Source organism: Coregonus lavaretus (assembly GCF_964263955.1).
Source record: "Coregonus lavaretus genome assembly, chromosome: 10".
Taxonomy (NCBI): domain Eukaryota; kingdom Metazoa; phylum Chordata; class Actinopteri; order Salmoniformes; family Salmonidae; genus Coregonus; species Coregonus lavaretus.
The window spans coordinates 53,877,289-53,904,064 of NC_139997.1; the positions used below are offsets into that span (position 1 = coordinate 53,877,289).

The 26,776-nt window shown below is 45.5% G+C and overlaps 1 protein-coding gene across 2 annotated transcripts in view; it reads left to right on the top strand.

Moving 5' to 3' along the window:
- Positions 1 to 26,776, top strand: part of LOC311136599 (rho GTPase-activating protein 26-like) — a 161,933-nt gene that overhangs the window by 91,758 nt on the left and 43,399 nt on the right. For both annotated transcript variants that reach the window (XM_084170791.1, XM_084170792.1), the window contains exons 17-20: positions 6,262 to 6,367; positions 16,297 to 16,456; positions 17,142 to 17,289; positions 18,045 to 18,291. In XM_084170791.1, coding sequence (XP_084026917.1) covers positions 6,262 to 6,367; positions 16,297 to 16,456; positions 17,142 to 17,289; positions 18,045 to 18,291 — 661 coding nt within the window. The remainder of the gene's footprint in view (positions 1 to 6,261; positions 6,368 to 16,296; positions 16,457 to 17,141; positions 17,290 to 18,044; positions 18,292 to 26,776) is intronic.

Sequence of the window (26,776 nt, forward strand, 5' to 3'; positions counted from 1 at the left end):
TTCTCTCACACACAAACTCACTTAAATGACCACAGACACACACCACGCACGCACACACAGCCTTGTATAACTAACCTTCTGGGGACACACAATTCAGTCCCATTCAAAATCCTATTTAACCTAACCCCTAGACCTAACCCTAACCTTAACCTTAACCCGAAAACCTAACCTTAACTATAAAACGAACCGTAGCTCCTAACCCTAAACCTAATTCTAATCTTACCACTAATTCTAACCTTAACCCTAAACCCCGTAGAAATAGCATTTGACCTTGTGGGGACAAACAAAATGTCCCCAGTTGGTCACTTCTGGTCCCCACAAGTATAGTTAAACATGTCCACACACACACACACACACACACACACACACACACACACACACACACACACACACACACACACACACACAGGGAATCACCCTGCCTCCCAACCCAGTCTCTGAGTATTGCTCTCTTGCTTTCTTCTTAGACTTCATATACTTCATCTTAGATTCAGATAAGCTATATTAGCATAAATGACAAGGCCACTGTTGCTAAAGTGATGTGAGATAATGACGTCAACAATAACAGTAAAAATATATATACTAGATATGGTGATTAGAGAAAGGGGAATACATACACTGAGTATAGCAAACATTAGGAACACCTTCTTAATATAGAGTTGCACCACCTCCCCTTTTGCCCTCAGAACAGACTCAATTCGTCGGGGCATGGACTCTACAAGGTGTCGAAAGCATTCCACAGGGATGCTTGCCCATGTTGACTCCAATGCTTCCCACAGTTGTGTCAAGTTGGCTGGATATCCTTTGGGTAATGGACCATTCTTGATACACATGGGAAACTGTTGAGCGTGAAAAACCCAGCAGCGTTGCAGTTCTTGACACAAACCGGTGTGCCTGGCACCTACTACCATACCCCGTTTAAAGGCACTTAAATATTTTGTCTTGCCCATTCACCCACTGAATGGCACACATACATAATCCATGTCTCAATTGTCTCAAGGCTTGAAAATCATTCTTTAACCTGTCTCCTCCCCTTCATCTACACTGATTGAACTGGATTTAACAAATCAAATCACATTTTATTGGTAGCATACATTTTTAGCAGATGTTATTGTGGGTGTAGCGAAATGCTTGTGTTCCTAGCTCCAACAGTGCAGTAGTATATAACCATACACAACAATACACACAAATCTAAAAAGTAAAATAATGGAATTAAGAAATATATAAATATTAGGATGAGCAATGTTGGAGTCCAGAGTATATACAGTGCATTCGGAAAGTATTCAGACCCCTTGACTTTTTCCACATTTTGTTACGTTACAGCCTTATTCTAAAATTGATTAAATTATATTTTTCCCCTCATCAAGCACCTTTAGCAGCGATTACAGCCTCTAGTCCTCTTAGGTGTCACGCTACAAACTTGACACACCTGTATTTGGGGAGTTTCTCCCATTCTTCTCTGCAGATCCTCTCAAGCTCTGTTGGGTTGGATGGGGATTGTCGCTGCACAGCTATTTTCAGGTCTCTCCAGAGATGTTAGATCGGATTCAAGTCGGGGCTCTGGCTGGGCCACTCAAGGACATTCAGAGACTTGTCCCGAAGCCACTCCTGCGTTGTCTTGGCAGTGCGCTTAGGGTCGTTGTCCTGTTGGAAGGTGAACCTTCGCCCCAGTCTGAGGTCCTGAGCGATCTGGAGCAGTTTTTCATTAAGATCTCTCTGTACTTTGCTCTGTTCATCTTTCCCTCGATCCTGACTAGTCTCCCAGTCCCTGCCACTGAAAAACATCCCCACAGCATGATGCTGCCACCACCATGCTTCACTGTAGAGATGGTGCCAGGTTTCCTCCAGACGTGATGCTTGGCATTCACGCCAATGAGTTCAATCTTGGTTTCATCAGACCAGAGAATCTTGCTTCTCATGGCCTGAAGTCCTTTAGGTGCCTTTTGGTAAACTCCAAGCGGGCTGTCATGTGCCTTTTACTGAGGTGTGACTTCCATCTGGCCACTCTACCATAAAGGCCTGATTGGTAGAGTGCTGCAGAGATGGTTGTCGTTCTGGAAGGTTCTCCCATCTCCACAGAGGAACTCTGGAGCTCTGTCAGAGTGACCATCGGGTTCTTGGTCACCTCCCTGACCAAGGCCTTTCTCCCCCTATTGCTCAGTTTGGCCGGGCGGCCAGCTCTAGGAAGAGTCTTGGTGGTTCCAAACTTCTTCCATTTAAGAATGATGGAGGCCACTGTGTTCTTTGGGACCTTCAATGCTGCAGAAATGTTTTGGCACCCTTCCCCAGATCTGTGCCTCGACACAATCCTGTCTCGGAGCTCTACGGACAATTCCTTCTGACATGCACTGTCAACTGTGTGACTTTATATAGACAGGTGTGTGCCTTTCCAAATCATGTCCAATCAATTGAATTTACCACAGGTGGACTCCAATGAAGTTGTAAAAACATCTCAATGATGATCAATGGAAATAGGATGCACCTGATTTCAATTTCAAGTCTCATAGCGAAGGGTCTGAATACTTATGTAAATAAGGTATTTCTGTTTTTTATTTGTAATAAATTTGCAAAATGTCTAAAAACCTGTTAAAAAAATATATATATAAAAAAAAAATATATATATATATATAAAACAGTATGTAAACATTATTAAAGTGACCAGTGTTCAATGTCTATGTACATAGGTCAGCAGCATCTAAGGTGCATGGTAGAGTAACTGGTTTTGTAGCCGTCTAGAGACAGTGACTAAAGTTCAGGGCAGGGTACTGGGCGGAGTCCAGCTAGTGGTGACTATTTAACAGTCTAATGGCCTTGAGACAGAAGCTGTTTTTCAGTCTCTCTGTCGCAGCTTTGATGCACCTGTACTGACCTCGCCTTCTGGATGGTAGTGGGGTGAAAATAACCTACATTTAAAAAAAATAGTAACAATAATGTGATAATCTAAAAAGCATATATATATATATATATATATAGGTGCAATGACATCATGCACTGTATACCTGTAACAACATTGAATAGGTACAATGAGATCATCTATGAAATGTGTCAGTAGTGGGTTAGGATAGTGTGGAGTAGAGTCTCTCTCTCTCTCTTTCTTATCCTCCGTCTTACCAGTGGCGTACAGACAAGGTGCCTCCTGCCTCTGTCTTAATTCTCTGTTTCTCTAAACTGTATTTCAGTTACTATATCTTCATCATATCAAACGGCATGGTCCTGTTTAGATGCCCTGCAGCCAAACCTCATACCTCACATATGTTTACCTGACCATGGGGGTGATACAGTAGTGCAGTGCTATGGTGAAGACAGGGGGAACTCCACACACAGCTCCTTACCTGGCCTAAAGCCCTGGCCACTAGGTGGTGCTCTGCCTGTGCTTTTGGACCAGCGTGAGTCTGTGTTTGGAGTGTCTGTGGCTCTGTTGAAAACACAGCCTGTTTCCCAAATGGCTCCCTATTTCCTTTATATATAGGGCTCTAATCAAAAGTAGTGCACTTTAAAGGAAACAGGGAGCCATTTGGGAGGCACTTTCAGATATGGAGTGAATATAAAGAATGCGCTGTAAATGAATATTGAATGTGGATGTGGATGGCTTTTTTTCCCTCAAGTGTGGTGACCAAGACAGTAAAATAATTCACTTTGTTGGCATTGAAAGTCCCTCAGTTGCTCATTGCTACCGAGCACAGTGAAGATGGAGCTGTGGCTGTGGAGCCTTTAAAGTGCAGGCTGGGTCTGTGTGTTGCATATGCATGACCTGGCGGAGAGAGCATTTACCAGTGTGTAAGTGTGTTTGTTTGCATGTGTGCGCTCATATGTGTGTGTGTGCATGTGTACAGTGGCTTGATTTTTGGGGGGTTTGTATCATTTGACCACTCCATAGGACCACTTTTCCATAGGACCACTTTTTTATAGTGGTCCTATGGACAGATACTCCAATCTCCGCTGTGGAGCTTTGCAGCTCCTTCAGGGTTATCTTTGGTGTCTTTGTTGCCTCTCTGATTAATGCCCTCCTTGCCTGGTCCGTGAATTTTGGTGGGCGGCCCTCTCTTGGCAGGTTTGTTGTGGTGCCATATTCTTTAAATTTTTTAATAATGGATTTAATGGTGCTCCGTGGGATGTTCAAAGTTTCGGATATTTTTTTATAACCCAACCCTGTACTTCTCCACAACTTTGTCCCTGACCTGTTTGGAGAGCTCCTTAGTCTTCATGGTGCCGCTTGGTGGTGCCCTTTGCTTAGTGGTGTTACAGACTCTGGGGCCTTTCAGAACAGGTGTATATATATTGAGATCATGTGACAGATCATGTGACACTTAGATTGCACACAGGTGGACTTTATTTAACTAATTATGTGACTTCTGAAGGTAATTGGTTGCACCAGATCTTATTTAGGGGCTTCATAGCAAAGGGGGTGAATACATATGCACGCACCACTTTTCTGTTATTAATTTCTTTGAATTTTATGAAACAAGTTATTTTTTTTCATTCCACTTCACCAATTTGGACTATTTTGTGTATGTTCATTACATGAAATCCAAATAGAAATCAATTTAAATTACAGGTTGTAATGCAACAAAATAGGAAAAACGCCAAGGGGGATGAATACATTCACATCATTTAGCAGACGCTCTTATCCAGAGCGACTTACAGGAGCAATTAGGGTTAAGTGCCTTGCTCAAGGGCACATCGACAGGTTTTTCACCTAGTCGGCTCGGGGATTAGAACCAGCGACCTTTCGGGTACTGGCACAACGCTCTTAACCACTAAGCTACCTGCCGCCTTTTGCAAGGTACTGTATTTGTGCATACCACACTCCAAAAAGCAAGTCCTGCAGGCTATAGTTTTGTCTTATCTACATTATTGTCCAATCGTGTGGCCGAGTGCTGAAAGGAAAGACCTAGTGAAGCTGCAGCTGGCCAAGAACAGAGCGGCACGTCTTGCTCTTCATTGTAATCTGATATAAATACTATGCATTCCAGTCTCTCTTGGTTAAGAGTTCAGGAGAGACTGACTGCATCACTTCTTATTTTTATAAGAAACAGTAATGTGTTGAAAATCCCAAATTGTTTGCATAGTCAACTTACACACAGCTCTGACACACACTTACCCCACCAGACATGCCACCAGGGGTCTTTTCACAGTCCCCAAATCCAGAACAAATTCAAGAAAGCGTACAGTATTATATAGAGCCATTATTGCATGGAACTCCATTCCATCTCATATTGCTCAAATGAACATCAAACCTGGTTTAAAAACACAGTGAAAGCAACACCTCACGGGACAGCGCCTCTCCCCTATTTGACCTAGATAGTTTGTGTGTATGTATTGATATGTAGGCTACCTTTTGATATGTATGCTAGCTACTTTTGTAAAAAGGGCTGTTGTCTATTAATGTTCTGTATTATGTCAGGTTCATTGTTTTGTGTGGACCCCAGGAAGAGTAGCTGCTGCTTTTGCAACAGGTAATGGGGATCCTAATAAAATACCAAAAAAATACCAAATACCCTCATAAAATGAGTGTGTGTACGCGCGCGGGCATGTGTGTATGTGAAGGCACTGGGAGTGGATTGCGGTGGTGAGGTGACAGTGGGGGTATGATGTAGTGTCCCCTCTGTGCACGCTCTGTTACTGGCTCTGTGGTGACTGATGAGGGCCATCCATCAGCTGTCTGCTCCCCAAGGCCTGTCTGGCTGGAACCTGCCCGGCTGGACCACGCTGATTCAGAGCCCAGGAGACAGCACAGTGCACTGACCTGCAGACACACAGACCTGCCCGGAGACCGCACGGTGCATTGACCTGCAGACCTGGGTTCAAATGGCATTTTACTTATTTCAAATGTATCTGTGCTTCGAATTTCAGCTGCTCTTCATTGTGCTTGCCTGGCAGGCACAATGGAACCAATGGAATAGTACTAAACTCAGCAAAAAAAGAAACGTCCCTTTTTCAGGACCCTGTCTTTCAAAGATAATTCGTAAAAATCCAAATATCTTCACAGATCTTCATTGTAAAGGGTTTGAACACTGTTTCCCATGTGGAAGACAGGATTACCAGAGGCCAGTATCCTTACTAACCTCATTTCCACCTCCATCTCTCCCCCTCCCCTCCACCCCCCCCCCCCCTCCATCTCTTCTCTACCTCTCCCCTCCTCTATCTCTCTCCATCTCTCCCCCAATCTCTCACTCCATCTCTCTTCTACCTCTCCCCCTCCTCTCTCTATCTACATCTCTCCCCCTCCATCTCTTCCTATACCTCTCCCTCTCTCTGTAGAACTGGACAATCAGGAGGCAAGGATCACAGAGATCCACAGCATCATCCACCGGCTCCCAGAGAAAAACCGCCAGATGCTGGACCTGCTTACCAAACACTTGGCAAAGTAGGTTGAGTTTAGGCCCGGGGTCCACGGACCCTTTTACTGTGTTACAAATACCCCTGACCATACTGCGCTGATGACCATGACTACAACTGAGTCCGAAATGGCACCCTATTCCCTATACAGTGCACTACTTTTCAACAGAGCCCTATGGGGCCTGGTCAAAAGTTGTGCACTCAATAGGGATTAAGGGACCATTTGGGATGCAAATCCCCCACCTAGGCTGATGGCCATGACCACGCCTATAAGAGGAATGGCTTGGTAATGAACTCTGCACTGTACTGTTGACAGCAGTAACGCTTCCGCATTGTCTCCGTGCTGCTGTGCTGTTTGTTGCTACTTGGCTACCTGCCAAACTATTCACGTTTTACTTTTAATAAACGTTTAATCAATCTCTGTGTTCAACAAATTTACCAACTTTTTAGTTTTGTCCTCACTCATCTTTTTTCGTTAAACTTTTTCACCCCGGACGTTTATCCCGAGACAGAAGAGTCATTTTCCTGTGCGTTTTAGCTGCCAACTTTACGTTATTTTCCTTTTTTCCATCGCAACTTTTTTCCCTTATTCAACTTTTTCACTCCGGACGCTTTATCTGGACATGGTTCATCAACATCTTCAACAGCCGAAGCTAAGTAGTAACATTAACATGATGTCTTCTAATTGCAGTCGCTGTACTCATAATATACAGGAGAATTCTCGCCTTACGGCGAGAATAGCTGTGCTACAAGCCCAGCTTCAGACGCAATCGTTAGGCAAGGGTAATATCAGTGTAGGAAAGGAAGAAACAGCGTCTGTGCCACCAGTAAGTACAGACAGTAACGTTAGTATAAATCCCCCCGCACAGTCCCCGCAGCCGGACAACTTTCTCATGGCTTCTGGAGGGAAATACTGTTGGAATGCTCAACCGGTGTCGCTCATTCAGCCGACAGAAACCTTCAACCGGTTTTCCCCATTATGTAGCGAGTCGGAGTCTGAGTCTGAGTCTTCTCTAGTCTCTACTCCTCCCGTTACGGGGTCTGAGACTCCGAAGGCTCCCACCATTAGCTCTGACAAATTGAAAACCCTAGTCATTGGCGACTCCATTACCCGCAGTATTAGACTTAAAACGAATCACCCAGCGATCATACACTGTTTACCAGGGGGCAGGGCTACCGACGTTAAGGCTAATCTAAAGATGGTGCTGGCTAAAGCTAAAACTGGCGAGTGTAGAGAGTATAGAGATATTGTTATCCACGTCGGCACCAACGATGTTAGGATGAAACAGTCAGAGGTCACCAAGTGCAACATAGCTTCAGCGTGTAAATCAGCTAGAAAGATGTGTCGGCATCGAGTAATTGTCTCTGGCCCCCTCCCAGTTAGGGGAAGTGACGAGCTCTACAGCAGAGTCTCAGCACTTAATCGCTGGTTGAAAACTGTTTTCTGCCCCTCCCAAAAGATAACATTTGTGGATAATTGGCCCTCTTTCTGGGACTCACCCACAAACAGGACCAAGCCTGACCTGCTGAGGAGTGACGGACTCCATCCTAGCTGGAGGGGTGCTCTCCTCTTATCTACCAACATAGATAGGGCTCTAACTCCTCTAGCCCCACAGTGAAATAGGGTGCAGGCCAGGCAGCAGGCTGTTAGCCAACCTGCCAGCTTAGTGGAGTCTGCCAATAGCACAGTCAGTGTAGTCAGCTCAGCCATACCCATTGAGACTGTGTCTGTGCCTCGACCTAGGTTGGGCAAAACTAAACATGGCGGTGTTCACCCTAGCAATCTTATTAGGATAAAGACCTCCTCCATTCCTGCCATTATTGAAAGAGATCGTGATACCTCACATCTCAAAATAGGGTTACTTAATGTTAGATCCCTCACTTCAAAGGCAGTCATAGTCAATGAACTAATCACTGATCATAATCTTGATGTGATTGGCCTGACTGAAACATGGCTTAAGCCTGATGAATTTGCTGTGTTAAATGAGGCCTCACCTCCTGGTTACACTAGTGACCATATTCCCCGTGCATCCCGCAAAGGCGGAGGTGTTGCTAACATTTACGATAGCAAATTTCAATTTACAAAAAAAAAAATGGCGTTTTCATCTTTTGAGCTTCTAGTCATGAAATCTATGCAGCCTACTCAATCACTTTTTATAGCTACTGTTTACAGGCCTCCTGGGCCATATACAGCATTCCTCTCTGAGTTTCCTGAATTCCTATCAGACCTTGTAGTCATAGCAGATCATATTCTAATTTTTGGTGATTTTAATATTCACATGGAGAAGTCCACAGACCCACTCCAAAAGTCTTTCGGAGCCATTATCGACTCAGTGGGTTTTGTCCAACATGTCTCTGGACCTACTCACTGCCACAGTCATACTCTGGACCTAGTTTTGTCCCATGGAATAAATGTTGTAGATCTTAATGTTTTTCCACAAAATCCTGGACTATCGGACCACCATTTTATTACGTTTGCAATCGCAACAAATAATCTGCTCAGACCCCAACCAAGGAGCATCAAAAGTCGTGCTATAAATTCTCAGACAACACAAAAATTCATTGATGCCCTTCCAGACTCCTTCTGCCTACCCAAGGACGTCAGAGGACAAAAATCAGTTAACCACTTAACTGAGGAACTCAATTTAACCTTGCGCAATACCCTAGATGCAGTTGCACCCCTAAAAACGAAAAACATTTGTCATAAGAAACTAGCTCCCTGGTATACAGAAAATACCCGAGCTTTGAAGCAAGCTTCCAGGAAATTGGAACGGAAATGGCGCCACACCAAACTGGAAGTCTTCCGACTAGCTTGGAAAGACAGTACCGTGCAGTACCGAAGAGCCCTCACTGCTGCTCGATCATCCTACTTTTCCAACTTAATCGAGGAAAATAAGAACAATCCAAAATTTCTTTTTGATACTGTTGCAAAGCTAACTAAAAAGCAGCATTCCCCAAGAGAGGATGGCTTTCACTTCAGCAGTGATAAATTCATGAACTTCTTTGAGGAAAAGATCATGACCATTAGAAAGCAAATTACGGACTCCTCTTTGAATCTGCGTATTCCTCCAGGGCTTAGCTGTCCTGGATCTGCACAGCTCTGCGAGGGCCTGGGATCGGGAGAGACACTTAAGTGTTTTAGTACTATATCTCTTGACACAATGATGAAAATAATCATGGCCTCTAAACCTTCAAGCTGCATACTGGATCCTATTCCTACTAAACTGCTGAAGGAGCTGCTTCCTGTGCTTGGCCCTCCTATGTTGAACATAATAAACAGCTCTCTATCCACCGGATGTGTACCAAACTCACTAAAAGTGGCAGTGATAAAGCCTCTCTTGAAAAAGCCAAACCTTGACCCGGAAAATATAAAAAACTATCGGCCTATATCGAATCTTCCATTCCTCTCAAAAATTTTAGAAAAAGCTGTTGCGCAGCAACTCACTGCCTTTCTGAAGACAAACAATGTATACGAAATGCTTCAGTCTGGTTTTAGACCCCATCATAGCACTGAGACTGCACTTGTGAAGGTGGTAAATGACCTTTTAATGGCGTCAGACCGAGGCTCTGCATCTGTCCTCGTGCTACTAGACCTTAGTGCTGCCTTTGACACCATCGATCACCACATTCTTTTGGAGAGACTGGAAACCCAAATTGGTCTACACGGACAAGTTCTGGCCTGGTTTAGATCCTACCTGTCGGAAAGATATCAGTTTGTCTCTGTGAATGGTCTGTCCTCCGACAAATCAACTGTACATTTCGGTGTTCCTCAAGGTTCCGTTTTAGGACCACTATTGTTTTCACTATATATTTTACCTCTTGGGGATGTTATTCGAAAACATAATGTTAACTTTCACTGCTATGCGGATGACACACAGCTGTACATTTCAATGAAGCATGGTGAAGCCCCAAAATTGCCCTCGCTAGAAGCCTGTGTTTCAGACATAAGGAAGTGGATGGCTGAAAACTTTTTACTTTTAAACTCGGACAAAACAGAGATGCTTGTTCTAGGTCCCAAGAAACAAAGAGATCTTCTGTTAAATCTGACAATTCATCTTGATGGTTGTAAAGTCGTCTCAAATAAAACTGTGAAGGACCTAGGCGTTACTCTTGACCCTGATCTCTCTTTTGACGAACATATCAAGACTGTTTCAAGGACAGCTTTTTTCCATCTACGTAACATTGCAAAAATCAGAAATTTTCTGTCCAAAAATGATGCAGAAAAATTAATCCATGCATTTGTTACTTCTAGGTTAGACTACTGCAATGCTCTATTTTCCGGCTACCCGGATAAAGCACTAAATAAACTTCAGTTAGTGCTAAATACGGCTGCTGGAATCCTGACTAGAACCAAGAAATTTGATCATATTACTCCAGTGCTAGCTTCCCTACACTGGCTTCCTGTTAAGGCAAGGGCTGATTTCAAGGTTTTACTGTTAACCTATAAAGCGTTACATGGGCTTGCTCCTACCTATCTTTCCGAGTTGGTCCTGCCGTACATACCAATACGTACGCTACGGTCACAAGACGCAGGCCTCCTAATTGTCCCTAGAATTTCTAAGCAAACAGCGGGAGGCAGGGCTTTCTCCTATAGATCTCCATTTTTATGGAACAGTCTGCCTACCCATGTGAGAGACGCAGACTCGATCTCAACCTTTAAGTCTTTACTGAAGACTTATCTCTTCAGTAGGTCATATGATTGAGTGTAGTCTGGCCCAGGAGTGTGAAGGTGAACGGAAAGGCTGGAGCAACGAACAGCCCTTGCTGTCTCTGCCGGGCCGGTTCCCCTCTCCACTGGGGTTCTCTGCCTCTAACCCTGTTGCAGGGGCTGAGTCACTGGCTTGCTGGTGCTCTTTCATGCCGTCCCTGGGAGGGGTGCGTCACTTGAGTGGGTTGAGTTACTGACGTGATCTTCCTGTCTGGGTTGGCGCCCCCCCCTTGGTTTGTGCTGTGGTGGAGACCTCTGTGGGCTATACTCGGCCTTGTCTCAGGATTGTAAGTTGGTGGTTGGGGATATCCCTCTAGTGGTGCGGGGGCTGTGCTTTGGCGGAGTGGGTGGGGTTATATCCTTCCTGTTTGGCCCTGTCCGGGGGTTTCTTCGGATGGGGCCACAGTGTCTCCGGACCGCTCCTGTCTCAGCCTCCAGTATTTATGCTGCAGTAGTTTATGTGTCGGGGGGCTGGGGTTAGTTGGTTATACCTGGAGTACTTCTCCTGTCTTATCCAGTGTCCTGTGTGAATTTAAGTATGCTCTCTCTAATTCTCTCGTTCTCTCTTTCTCTCTGAGAACCTGAGCCCTAGGACCATACGTCAGGACTACCGGGCATGATGACACCTTGCTGTCCCCAGTCCGCCTGGCCTTGCTGCTATTCCAGTTTCAACTGTTCTGCCTGCGGCTACGAAACCCCTACCTGTCCCAGACCTGCTGTTTTCAACTCTTAATGATCGGCTATGAAAAGCCAACTGAGAGACCTGAGCCCTAGGACCATACGTCGGGACTACCGGCCGTGGTGACTCCTTGCTGTCCCCAGTCCGCCTGGCCTTGCTGCTATTCCAGTTTAAACTGTTCTGCCTGCGGTTATGGAACCCCTACCTGTCCCAGACCTGCTGTTTTCAACTCTTAATGATCGGCTATGAAAAGCCAACTGAGATTTATTCCTGATTATTATTTGACCATGCTTGTCACTTATGAACATTTTTGAACATCTTGGCATGGTTCTGTTATAATCTCCACCCGGCACAGCCAGAAGAGGACTGGCCACCCCTCATAGCCTGGTTCCTCTCTAGGTTTCTTCCTAGGTTTTGCCTTTCTAGGGAGTTTTTCCTAGCCACCGTGCTTCTACACCTGCATTACTAGCTGTTTGGGGTTTTAGGCTGGGTTTCTGTACAGCACTTCGAGATATTAGCTGATGTAAGAAGGGCTATATAAAATAAAATTGATTGATTGATTGATTGAGTAAGCAGTAATGGCTCCTAGCTTTCCCCTGTGTTCCCCCTACTACACACCATCATCAACACACAGCATTCGTTTGGTCCCGGCCTCATTCTCTTCTTTTGGGTATTGTTGTCCAATTGAGGCAGTCCAATCTGTCTGTCTCTGAGGCAGTGGAGTCATCTGTCTGTCTCAGTGTTTCTCCAGCATTAGGATTATGTCAGGGTGACGGTAGGTTGCTGTCAGAGGCAGGCTGCAGAGCTAAAAGTCTTACTCTCTTTATTGTTGTCCAGCATGCTGAGATAGGATTATGGGTCATCCCTAACCAGTCTTCATGAGTTAGATTTCACTTGCATTCACCATGTCTGTTTACATTACCAGTCAAAAGTTTGGACACACCTACTCATTGGGTGTTTCTTTATTTTGTACTATTTTCTACATTGTAGAATAGTAGTGAAGACATCAAAACTATGAAATAACACATATGGAATAATGTAGTAACCAAAAAAGTGTTAAACAAATCAAAATATATTTTATATTTGCGATTCTTCGAATAGCCACCCTTTGCCTTGATGACAGCTTTGCACACTCTTGGCATTCTCTCAACCAGCTTCATGAGGTAGTCACCTGGAATGCATTTCAATTAACAGGTGTGCCTTCTTAAAAGTTAATTTGTGGAATTTTATGCGTTTTAGCCAATCAGTTGTGTTGTGACAAGGTAGGGGGGTATACAGAAGACAGTCCTATTTGGTAAAAGACCAAGTCCATATTATGGCAAGAACAGCTCAAATAAGCAAAGAGAAACAACAGTCCAGTACTTTAAGACATGAAGGTCAGTCAATACGGGACATTTTAAGAACTTTGAAAGTTTCTTCAAGTGCAGTCACAAAAACCATCAAGCGCTATGATGAAACTGGCTCTCATTAAGACTGCCACAGGAATGGAAGACCCAGAGTTAGTTCATTAGAGTTACCAGCCTCAGAAATCGCAGCCCAAATAAATGCTTCACAGAGTTTAAGTAACAGACACATCTCAACATCAACTGTTCATATATAAAATATATTTTGATTTGTTTAACACTTTTTTGGTTACTAAATGATTCCATATGTGTTATTTCATAGTTTAGATGTCTTCACTATTATTCTACAATGTAGAAAATAATAAAAATAAAGAAAAACCCTGGAATGAGTAGATGTGTCCAAACTTTTGACTGGTACTGTATCTATTTGCATTTCATGTCCCATTACATATGAGACGGTAAATCCAGAAATCGTACATTTCAGTGTTTCTATAGATCGAAATGGGCAAATGTTGGATAATGACAGTGGTGAAGTGTTCGAAACCTAGCTAAAGGGAGGGCTTGACTTTGTTGGCATGTCCACTATGATGCAGCAGTGTTTTATTTTACCTCTGAAGCAGTGTTTTATTTTACCCCTTAAAGCCTGAGCTGCTTTTGGATTAGAATACAGTGCATTCGGAAAGTATTCAGACCCCTTGACTTTTAACACGTTTTGTTACGTTACACGTTTTGTTACGTTACAGCCTTATTCTAAAATGGATTTGTTTTTTCCCCTCATCAATCTACACACAATACCCCATAATGACAAAGCAAAAACAGTTTATTTTTTATTTCTTTGCAAATGTATAAATAAAACAAAACTGAAATATCACATTTACGTAACTATTCAGACCCTTTTACTCAGTACTTTGTTGAAGCACCTTTGGCAGCGATTACAGCCTCTAGTCTTCTTGGGTATGACGCTACAAGCTTGGCACACCTGTATTTGGGAAGTTTCTCCCATTCTTCTCTGCAGATCCTCTCAAGCTCTGTCAGGTTGGATGGGGAGCGTCGCTGCACAGCTATTTTCACGTCTCTCCAGAGATGTTCGATCGGGTTCAAGTCCGGGCTCTGGCTGGGCCACTCAAGGACATTCAATGACTTGTCCCGAAGCCACTCCTGCGTTGTCTTGGCTGTGTGCTTAGGATTGTTGTCCTGTTGGAAGGTGAACCTTCGCCCCAGTCTGAGGTCCTGAGTGCTCTGGAGCAGGTTTTTATCAAGGATATTTCTGTACTTTGCTCTGTTCATCTTTCCATCGATCCTGACTAGTCTCTCAGTCCCTGCCGCTGAAAAACATCCCCACAGCATGATTCTGCCACCACCATGCTTCACTGTAGGGATGGTGCCAGGTTTCCTCCAGACATGACGCATGGCATTCAGACCAAAGAGTTCATCCTCGGTTTCATCAGACCAGAGAATGTTGTTTTTCATGGTCTGAGAGTCCTTTAGGTGCCTTTAGGCAAACTCCAAGAGGGCTGTCATGTGCCTTTTACTGAGGAGTGGCTTCAAGTTGTAGAAACATCTCAAGGATGATCAATGGAAACAGGATGCACCTGAGCTCAATTTCGAGTCTCATAGCAAAGGGTCTGAATAGTTATGTATGGAAGGTATTTAGGTTTTTATTTTTAATACATTTGCCCAAAAATCTAAAAACCTGTTTTCGCTTCATCATTATGGGGTATTGTGTGTAGATTGATGAGGATTTTTCTTTTGTTTAATCCATTTTAGAATAAGGCTGTAACGTAACACAATGTGGAAAAAGGGAAGGGTTCTGAATAATTTCTGAGTCTGTCATCCAGCCAGTAATAACACCATGCAACACTAACACTGGACAGGGCCAAAGAGAAAATGCTTTTTTTTCTGGCGTTTTTCTGGTCTCAGCAAAACTCCCAACTGCGATTTGACTTTGATTGGGAAGAATGTGTGCTCTCACTATGAATGTCGGCCAACTGGCATTAGTGATATGTGTTGCAATTAAAGAACACATCAGTGATAGTGATGGGTCGTTCGATAATGAACGGCTCTTTTTGAACGGGTCTTTTTATTGAACATCTGGAACCAAATCGCATCTTTGAAAGAGCAGTTCATTTGGCTCCCTGATTTGCATACTTTTACTACTGCTTTTTGAGCTCCAAACAACGATTATCTGCAAATAAGTTCACTGAAGATTGTAATTCCTCACTGCAGGAACAATATATAGTGAGGAGAGAGCCTTTTTCTGGTCCACACATTTTTGCAATGTGTACATATTTTTTTTGCAGGCCATCTAATAATTTGGTCAGGTAAAAATGTATTTGAACTTGCATGTCACAATCTGACATAACTTGTTGGCTTTAAAATGTATTTGAACTTGCCTGTCACAATCTGACATAACTTGTTGGCTTAACATTAGAGATTTTCTCATGGTTTTAGGTACATTTTAAGCGCTACAGAATGAAGACCCGTTTGGGAGACAAATTAACATATATTTTAGCTGAACAGAGCCAAATAAGCCAGCTCACTGAAACGACTCGGAATGCCCATCACCTATTATTTTGTGTCTCAAATGGCACTCTATTCCTTTTATAGCACACTAGCGAGATGTTGTTGTTGTTGGGGTGATCAATTGATTGTATTTCATTTTAATTCATGGTAACACAGACAAAAAACGAAACACCCACCCATTCCCACCCCCCACCCACACAGGAGCCCATTTACTGAAGATATCATAGCAGTTCTCTTATTTTTTCAATAACAGTAGACCATAGCTCAACATTTGTCTCTTTTAGCACCATGCATATGGGACACAGAAAGTTCCATGTTAGCTGGGTTCATAAATGAAAGTGCTCTTTGACAGAGAGTAAGGTTCTTGCCAATGCAACACAACAATCTTTTTGGCTGCTGTAAGTCCGGCTAGCCATATTGTTTTTTCGCGACCAGTAAGTTCCATGGAAGAATCGTCATTGAGTGTTGTTGGTGAAAATTGAATATTTTTAACAACTATGGTGGATAAAGATATCAAAACCTGATTCCAGAATGAGAGGACCTCTGGGCATTCCCAAATAATATGCAAAAACATGCCTTGGGCATATCTCTCACTCACTCACTCACTCACTCACTCACTCACTCACTCACTCACTCACTCACTCACTCACTCACAAACATACCTCTTCATCTTTCTCCTTTCTTTCCCCTCCCTACCTCCCCAGTGTGGCCAGTCACCACCAGCAGAACCTGATGACTGTGGCCAATCTGGGCGTGGTGTTCGGCCCCACCCTGCTGAGGCCCCAGGAGGAGACTGTGGCCGCCATCATGGACATCAAGTTCCAGAACATTGTGGTAGAGATCCTCATCGAAAACCATGAGAGGGTGAGTCAGTCGTTCAACATAGTCCAACACCCAGTCGTGGATGACAGCGCTAGTCTCTAAGTCCCAGCCCCTATCACTCATGGCTTACCACATTTCTCTTTTCCTGGACATACTAAATGGTGTTTAGGGCAACTGTTCAACCTCTGTCCAATACCCAGTACCTAATGTTGTTTCTAAGTCAAGCACATTCTGAAAAGGGGCCCGTGAGAGGAAGGGAGGAAGGGTGAGAAAAGTCACAACTGTAATCCGGTTAGCCTGGGTGGAGGAGTATTTCTCACTAAGCATGCCTGTGAAAACTAATGACCCACTTTTACTTGAGCAGCGATTGATCTGAGATTCATCAACCCCAGAGTTTTGATTTGATTATCTGAATGGAGCAGTGTTGTCAGAGGAATGGAGGCTGCAAGACAGTGTTGGGAAGATAAGCATCAACAGTATAATTTGCTGATAACATCTCTGAATAACTGAAAACATTATGGGAATGAAATGGAGAATATTACGCAATGGCTAACTGGTCATTCCAGTCTCCTCTCTTCTCACAAAGGCCCTACTATAGAATTGTCAAACTATGTATAGTTGTGTGAACTAATGTATAGTTAGTTGTGTGAGTAAGTTTTATTAGCCATGGGTGGGTACCTGTAGTCTGTGTATGTGTAGGTTGAATTTGCCAGTCCTGTGTGTGCAGATATTCAAGGATATGCCAGTTCCGGGAGGTGGCCCGGCCAACCTACAGCTCAACCTGCAGTCTCGGAGGAGGAGCACCGAGAACAAGGCCCCGTCCTGCAGCGAAAGACCCCTCACCCTCTTCCACACACCCACACACACCCAGAAAGGTAGGCAGAAGCACAACACACACTCTTCACCCCACACACCCTTCTTCGATGTTCAAAGTGTCAGTCGGGACAGGAGACATCCACATTGCCTGAGATTTGTTCATCCTCCTTATTAGAAATTACTTTATTAGAAGAAAAACATCTATTGACAGTATTTTATTTGCTTTAGCGGCTGACACATTGATTAACAATCTTAAATATCCTCCTCACCCACTCAAGTGGTAACCGTAACATATACACTGAGTATACCAAACATTAAGAAAACCTTCCTAATATTGAGTTGCACCCCCTTTGCCCTCAGAACAGCCTCAATTTGTTGGGGCATGGACTCTACAAGGTGTCGAAAGTGTTCCACAGGGATGCTGGCTCATATTGACTCCAATGCTTCCCACAGTTGCGTCAAATTGGCTGGATGTCCTTTGGGTGTTGGACCATTTTTGATACACACAGGAAACTGAGCGTGAAAAACCAAGCAGCGTTGAAGTTATTTACACAAACCGATGCGCCTGGCACCTACTACCATAACCCGTTCAAAGGCACTTAAATCTTTTGTCTTTCCCATTCACCTATGAATGGCACACATACACAATCCATGTCTCAATCCTTCTTTAAGCTGTATCCTTTCCTTCATTTACACTGATTGAAGTGGATTTAACAAGTGACATCAATAAGGGATCATAGCTATGTCATGGAAAGAGCAGGTGTTTTTAATGTTTTGTATACTCAGTGTACATCTTCCTCTTGCTGTTATGTAGTTGAGAAGAGGAACAGCGTGGTAGTGAACTCTACTCCAGAGCCCCAGCAGCCTCAGCCGACCCAGGCCAATGCCCCCCACAACAACCGCTCAGCCACCCGCTCTTCCTCCTCAGCAGCGGTCAACCATAACAGCAGCGGTAGCCACGGCCACGGGTGGACCCCACGCAACAGCCTGACCAGCACTGACGGAGACCAGGACGGGGGCCTGATGGCCAGGCAGAACTCACAGAGCCGCCCTAACTCACTGTGAGTACATATGCATAAGCACGCATGCACACACACACAGACACACAAGCTCTCTTTCTTTCTTTGTTTCTTTCTCCTTCTCACCAGAGAAGGGGGATTCTCTGCGTTGACATAATACCAATCCGAGTGTTGATAGAAGACATGTTTGATGGAATTTGATCTTGCCTTGTGAAATCTCCCAAGGGTAAACAAAAGTAATTTTGCTTACTGGGAGATGTGAGATGTGTTCATAAAGGCAGCCTCTGGCACATTCATCCTACACATACATAGAGTACAGGTACCCATCCATGGCGCGTGTGCATCCTCTCTGATTACAAAAATACTGGAATTTTAATCCATTATGATACTTTTGAAAACCTAGATGATTACTTCTAGGATTACTTTTAAATTCAGAAAGGATGTATTTTTTTTACACCTTTCTGTTTTCTCAATGACATTCAAATCAGCATTTAAAAAAGGCGCAAGTTTAAGTTTGATCCACCTGAGCGAGTCTGACCACAAGTCTCACTCTCCATTGCTCAGAATAGGAGGTGGACACGGTAGATTGAATAAGAAATTGATTTTGAGCCACAAACGGATGGCCATTTGGCAGCTGACTAAGTCTTCAATGGGCTTTTTGAAATGTCATGTCATGGAGCAAAGTGTTTTTTATTGGTTGAAAGTCAGATTTTAATAGTGTCACAACTTTTTTTACAGCAGAAAACTGACTCCTATTACAAGTGTTTATTTAACTCACCAAATGGTCTTGCTGATAATATGAAAGGTGATGTGTAGGCGAGCGAGGGTGGAGGAAGAAAGAGGATAACTCAAGGGGAAGTAGGGGTGTCCAGCCCTTTTGGCTGACATAATAACAAACCTTGTTTAACTGGTTCAATGCTAGTGACTTTGGTCATTCAATGCTAGCCTATATAGTGACTTTGGTCATTCAATGCTAGCCTATATAGTGACATTGGTCATTCAATGCTAGCCTATATAGTGACATTGGTCATTCAATGCTAGATTATATAGTGACTTTGGTCATTCAATGCTAGATTTTATAGTGACTTTGGTCATTCAATGCTAGATTTTATAGTGACTTTGGTCATTCAATGCTAGATTATATAGTGACTTTGGTCATTCAATGCTAGACTATATAGTGACTTTGGTCATTCAATGCTAGACTATATAGTGACGTTGGTCATTCAATGCTAGATTATATTGTGACTTTGGTCATTCAATGCTAGATTTTATAGTGACTTTGGTCATTCAATGCTAGATTATATAGTGACTTTGGTCATTCAATGCTAGACTATATAGTGACTTTGGTCATTCAATGCTAGACTATATAGTGACGTTGGTCATTCAATGCTAGATTATATAGTGACTTTGGTCATTCAATGCTAGATTTTATAGTGACTTTGGTCATTCAATGCTAGATTATATAGTGACTTTGGTCATTCAATGCTAGATTATATAGTGACTTTGGTCATTCAATGCTAGATTTTATAGTGACTTTGGTCATTCAATGCTAGATTATATAGTGACTTTGGTCATTCAATGCTAGACTATATAGTGACTTTGGTCATTCAATGCTAGATTTTATAGTGACTTTGGTCATTCAATGCTAGACTATATTGTGACTTTGGTCATTCAATGCTAGACTATATAGTGACGTTGGTCATTCAATGCTAGATTATATAGTGACTTTGATCATTCAATGCTGGCCTGTAATAGTGACTTGGTTTTATTCAATGCTAGCCTATATAGTGACTTTGGTCATTCAATGCTAGCCTATATAGTGACTTTGGTCATTCCATGCTAGACTATATTGTGACTTTGGTCATTCAATGCTAGACTATATAGTGACTTTGGTCATTCAATGCTAGATTATATAGTGACTTTGGTCATTCAATGCTAGACTATATAGTGACTTTGGTCATTCAATGCTAGCCTATATAGTGACGTTGGTCATTCAATGCTAGCCTATATAGTGACATTAGTCATTCAATGCTAGCCTATATAGTGACTTTGGTCATTCAATGCTAGATTATATAGTGACTTTGGTCATTCAATACTAGATTATATAGTGACTTTGTTCATTCAATGCTAGCCTATATAGTGACTTTGGTCATTCAATGCTAGCCTATATAGTGACTTAGGTCATTCAATGCTAGCCTATATAGTGACTTTGGTCATTCAATGCTAGCCTATATAGTGACTTTGGTCATTCAATGCTAGATTATATAGTAGTGACTTTGGTCATTCAATGCTAGACTATATTGTGACTTTGGTCATTCAATGCTAGACTATATTGTGATTTTGGTCATTCAATGTGTCAGGTCGTGTTGTAGGTGTGGTGTAGGAATCAAACGCAGGAAGCAGACTGAATTCCAAAAAGCTGTATTCCTGCCTAAACACAGGCAACAGGACAAAAATAAGCCTGACAGCAAGATACGCACGAAGGCGAAAAGACAATGCGCACAAACAGGTGCGTCAGGATGAAATAAGTGCACACACAAGTGCAACGAACGCTCCAGCAAACGGTGGAGAAAATAACGCTCAACCGAGCAATACACAGACTGACGGTAACAATCACACACAACACAAGACAAACACAACGAGAAACTTATAGGACACTAATTACTACAAAACAGAAACAGGTGTAGAAACAAACAGACAAAAGCAAACGAACATGAAACATCAATCGGTGGCAGCTAGAATTCCGGAGACGACGAACGCCGAAGCCTGCCCGAACAAGGGAGAGAGGCAGCCTCGGCCGAAACCGTGACAGTACCCCCCCCTTGACGCGCGGCTCCAGACGCGCGCCGACTCCGGCCTTGGGGACGACCCGGAGGCCGCGGCGCAGGGCGCGTCGGATACCCCCGATGGAATTCCGTCAGGAGCGACGGGTCCAAGATGTCTCTCCTCGGCACCCAGCACCGCTCCTCCGGACCGTACCCCTCCCACTCCACTAGATACTGAAGACCCCCTCTCCGACGTCTAGAATCCAAGATGGATCTCACGGTGTACGCCGGTACCCCCTCGATGTCCAACGGGGGCGGGGGGGTCTCCAAGATCTCATGTTCTTGGAGTGGGCCTGCTACCACCGGCCTGAGAAGGGACACATGGAACGAGGGGTTAATACACTTATACTCAACTGGTAACTGTAATCTATAACATACCTCGTTCAACCTTCTCAGGACTTTAAATGGCCCTACAAACCGCCGACCCAGCTTCCGACAGGGCAGGCGGAGGGGCAGGTTTCTGGCAGAGAGCCAGACTCGATCTCCAGGTGCGTACACTGGCCCCTCACTGCGGTGTAGGTCGGCGCTCGTCTTCTGTCGACGTATGGCACGCTGCAGATGGACGTGTGCAGCGTCCCACGTCTCCTCCGAGCGCCGCACCCACTCATCCACAGCGGGGGCCTCGATCTGGCTCTCATGCCATGGTGCCAGAACCGGCTGGTACCCCAAAACACACTGAAAAGGGGTTAGTTGGGTGGAGGAGTGGCGGAGAGAGTTCTGTGCCATCTCGGCCCAGGGCACATATCTCGCCCACTCCTCCGGCCGATCCCGGCAGTACGTTCTGAGAAACCTACCCACATCCTGGTTAACGCGTTCCACCTGCCCATTACTCTCCGGGTGGTAACCCGAGGTGAGGCTCACCGAGACCCCCAACCGCTCCATAAAAGCTCTCCAGACTCTGGAGGTGAATTGGGGACCTCGGTCAGCCACAATGTCCTCGGGCACCCCGTAGTGCCGGAACACATGGGTGAATATAGCTTCGGCGGTCTGCAGGGCAGTAGGAAGACCCGGCATGGGGAGCAAACGACAGGCCTTAGAGAACCGGTCCACAACGACCAGGATGGTAGTATTCCCTTGAGAGAGGGGATGGTCAGTTATAAAATCCACCGAGAGGTGGGACCATGGTCGTTGTGGAACGGGCAGGGGCAGTAACTTACCCCTAGGCAGATGTCTAGGCGCCTTACACTGGGCGCACACCGAGCAGGAGGAAACATAAACCCTCACATCCCTGGCCAACGTGGGCCACCAATATTTGGCACTAAGACAGTGCACTGTCCGGCCGATACCCGGGTGTCCAGAGGAGGGTGACGTGTGAGCCCAATAGATCAATCGATCCCGACACTCGAGCGGAACATACTTCCGACCCTCCGGGCATTGTGGTGGACTAGGGTCGGTGCGTAATGCCCGCTCGAGCTCAGAATCGAGCTCCCACACCACCGGTGCCACTAGACACGACTCCGGCAGTATGGGAGTGGGCTCCACGAACCTCTCCTCCCCGTCATACAGCCGAGACAGCGCATCTGCCTTCCCGTTTTGTGACCCAGGGATGTAGGTGATCTTAAAAGAGAAACGGGTCAAAAACATACTCCATCTAGCCTGCCGAGGGTTCAGCCTCCTCGCTGCCCGGATGTACTCCAGGTTACGGTGGTCCGTCAAAATGAGGAAAGGGTGTTGAGCCCCCTCAAGCCAGTGCCTCCACACCTTAAGGGCCTGTACCACAGCTAACAGCTCCCTGTCCCCTATGTCATAATTTCGCTCCGCCGGGCTGAGCTTCTTGGAATAGAAGGCACAGGGGCGGAGTTTAGGTGGCGCGCCTGACCGTTGTGAAAGCACGGCGCCAATACCGGCCTCAGACGCGTCCACCTCTACCTGAAATGGTAAAGATGGATCCGGATGCGCCAGCACCGGAGCCGAGGTAAACAGGTCCTTCAGCCTCCCAAACGCCCTGTCCGCCTCGACTGACCACTGCAGACGCACCGGACCCCCCTTCAGGAGAGACGTGATGGGAGCTGCCACTTGCCCAAAACCCCGGATAAACCTCCGGTAGTAATTCGCAAACCCCAAAAACTGCTGCACCTCTTTCACAGTGGTTGGTGTTTGCCAATTACGCACGGCCGACGCTCGGTCTACCTCCATCTTCACCCCTGACGCTGACAACTGATACCCCAAAAAGGAGATAGACTCCTGGAAAAACAGACACTTCTCTGCCTTCACATACAGGTCGTGCTCCACCAGCCTCCGCAACACTCTGCGCACCAGGGCCACATGCTCGACACGGGTAGGTGAGTACACGAGAATGTCATCTATGTACACAACGACTCCCTGTCCCTGCATGTCCCTGAAGATCTCATCCACAAATGATTGGAAAACCGACGGAGCATTCATCAACCCGTATGGCATGACTAGATACTCGTAATGGCCCGAGGTGGTACTAAAGGCTGTTTTCCATTCATCATCCTTCTTGATGCGCACCAAGTTGTACGCGCTCCTGAGATCTAATTTCGTGAAGAAACGCGCCCCATGCAACGACTCAGTCATGGTCGCAATCAGCGGGAGTGGATAACTATACTTCACCGTAATCTGATTGAGACCACGGTAATCGATGCACGGACGCAAACCACCATCCTTCTTCTTCACGAAAAAGAAACTCGAGGACGCGGGGGAAGTGGACGGCCGTATGTATCCTTGTCTCAGCGATTCGTCTATGTAAATCTCCATAGCTTTTTTCTCCTCCTGAGACAGAGGATACACATGACTCCGTGGGAGCGCAGCTCCTGCCTGAAGGTTTATCGCACAATCCCCCTGCCTATGGGGTGGCAACCGCGTCGCCCTCGCCTTACTAAACGCGATAGCCAAATCCCCATACTCAGGTGGAATGTGCAATGCGGGCACCTGGTTTGGACTCTCCACCGAGGTAGCCCCTACGGAAACGCCCAAACATCTACCCACACACTGAGCAGACCACTCCATCAGAGCCCTCTCCTGCCACGAAATCACTGGGTTATGGGTACTCAACCAGGGCATGCCCAGCACCACCGGATACGCAGGAGAGTCAATCAGGAACAGCTGAATCATCTCCTGATGATCCCCCTGCGCACACATCCTAAGTGGCGCCGTGACCTCCCTGATCAAGCCCGTACCCAACGGACGACTATCTAGGGCGTGAACGGGAAAAGGAACATCAACAGGAATGAGGGGAATCCCTAACGCTAAACAAAACTTTTTATCAATAAAATTCCCAGCTGCGCCTGAATCTACCAGCGCCTTATGCTGGGCATGAGGTGCTACCTGTGGAAAACATACAGGCATACAGAAATGGGCAACAGAGAGCTCTGGGTGAGTGGGGCGCCTACTCACCTGGAAGGAATCCCCAGTGCGGGACCTGTCGTCATCTCCCCTAGGAGGCCATCCCCAGCACCTAGCCGCGGTGTGTCCTCCCCGACCACAGTTGGTGCAGTGGATGGACCCCCTAGTCTGCCGACTCCTCCTATCTCTAGCGCCAGCGCCCCCGAGCTCCATAGGACACGGCTCGGATGCGCTGGAGGATGGAATGGACGGACCCCCCTCAGGACGTCCGCGGGTAGCCAATAGGTTATCTAACCTGATTGACATGTCGACCAGCTGGTCGAAAGTGAGACTGGTGTCCCGACAGGCCAGCTCCCGACGGACGTCCTCTCTGAGGCTACATCGGTATAGATCGATGAGGGCCCGCTCATTCCACCCTGCATCTGCCGCTAGAGTACGGAATTCGAGTGCGAATTCCTGGGCACTCCTCCTCCCCTGCCTGAGGAAGACCAGACGCTCCCCCGCCGCTTTCCCCTCCGGGGGATGGTCGAACACCGCCCTAAAGCGGCGGGAGAACTCGGTGTATGTAATAGTCGTGGCGTCGATCTTCCTCCACTCCGCGTTGGCCCACTCCAACGCTTTACCGGCCAGGCAGGAGATCAGGGCGGACACGCTCTCATGCCCTGAAGGTGCCGGATGTACTGTGGCCAGGTACAGCTCTACCTGGAGCAGGAATCCCTGACACCCAGCTGCGGTCCCGTCGTAGGACCTCGGGAGAGATAGTCGGACTCCGCGAGGTTCCGGCGCTGGACTGGGTGGGCTGGCCGATGGTGCTGGCAGGGCGGCTGGCGGTGGAGGCGGACCCCAGCCTCGGAGGGTGGTCATCACCTCCTGCAGGGCGGCCCCCATCTGCAGGAGCTGCTCTTGCTGTTCCCGAACCTGGGTTTCCAGTCTTGAATGTGCTGCTTCGGCTCCTGCTGATTCCATACTGTAAGGTGTGTGATTCTGTCAGGTCGTGTTGTAGGTGTGGTGTAGGAATCAAACGCAGGAAGCAGACTGAATTCCAAAAAGCTGTATTCCTGCCTAAACACAGGCAACAGGACAAAAATAAGCCTGACAGCAAGATACGCACGAAGGCGAAAAGACAATGCGCACAAACAGGTGCGTCAGGATGAAATAAGTGCACACACAAGTGCAACGAACGCTCCAGCAAACGGTGGAGAAAATAACGCTCAACCGAGCAATACACAGACTGACGGTAACAATCACACACAACACAAGACAAACACAACGAGAAACTTATAGGACACTAATTACTACAAAACAGAAACAGGTGTAGAAACAAACAGACAAAAGCAAACGAACATGAAACATCAATCGGTGGCAGCTAGAATTCCGGAGACGACGAACGCCGAAGCCTGCCCGAACAAGGGAGAGAGGCAGCCTCGGCCGAAACCGTGACACAATGCTAGATTATATAGTGACTTTGGTCATTCAATGCTAGATTTTATAGTGACTTTGGTCATTCAATGCTAGATTATATAGTGACTTTGGTCATTCAATGCTGGCCTGTAATAGTGACTTGGTTTTATTCAATGCTAGCCTATATAGTGACTTTGGTCATTCAATGCTGGCCTGTAATTGTGACTTGGTTTTATTCAATGCTAGCCTATATAGTAACTTGGTTTTATTAAAAGTTAGCCTATAGTGACTTGGTTTCAGTTTATAGAACGTTCTGATTTGTCAATTAAAATTCTGCCACTTTATACCCAGTTATTATGCTGTTAGTGCCTTCAGAATGTATTCATACCCCTTGAGTTATTCCATATTTTGTCTTTTTACAGCCTGAATTAAAAATGGATTAAATAAAATAAAAATCTCACCCGTCTACATACAATACCCCATAATGACACCGTGAAACATGTTTTTAGAAATGTTGGCAAAGAAAGAAAATGAAAACTCATTTAAGTATTCACACCCCTGAGTCAATACTTTGTAGAAGCACCTTTGGAGTCGTCTTGGGTATGTCTGTATCAGCTTTGCACATCTGGATTTGGGGATTTTCTCCCATTCTTCCTTGCAGATTTTCTCAAGCTCTGTTAAGTTAGATGTGGAGCGGCGGTGAACATCAATCTTCAAGTCTTTCCACAGATTTTCAATAGGATTCAAGTCTGGGCTTTGGCTGGGTCACGTAAGGACTTTCACATTCCTGTTCTGAACCCATTCCAGCTTTGTTTTGGCTGTATGCTTGGGGTCATTGTCCTGTTAGAACGTAAATCTTCGCTCCAGTCTAAGGTCGTTTGCACTCTGAAGCAGATACTCAGCAAGGATTTGCCTGTATTTGGCTCCGTTCATTGTTCCTTCCCTCTATCCTTACCAGTCTCCCAGTTCCTGCCGCTGAAAAGCATCCCCATAGC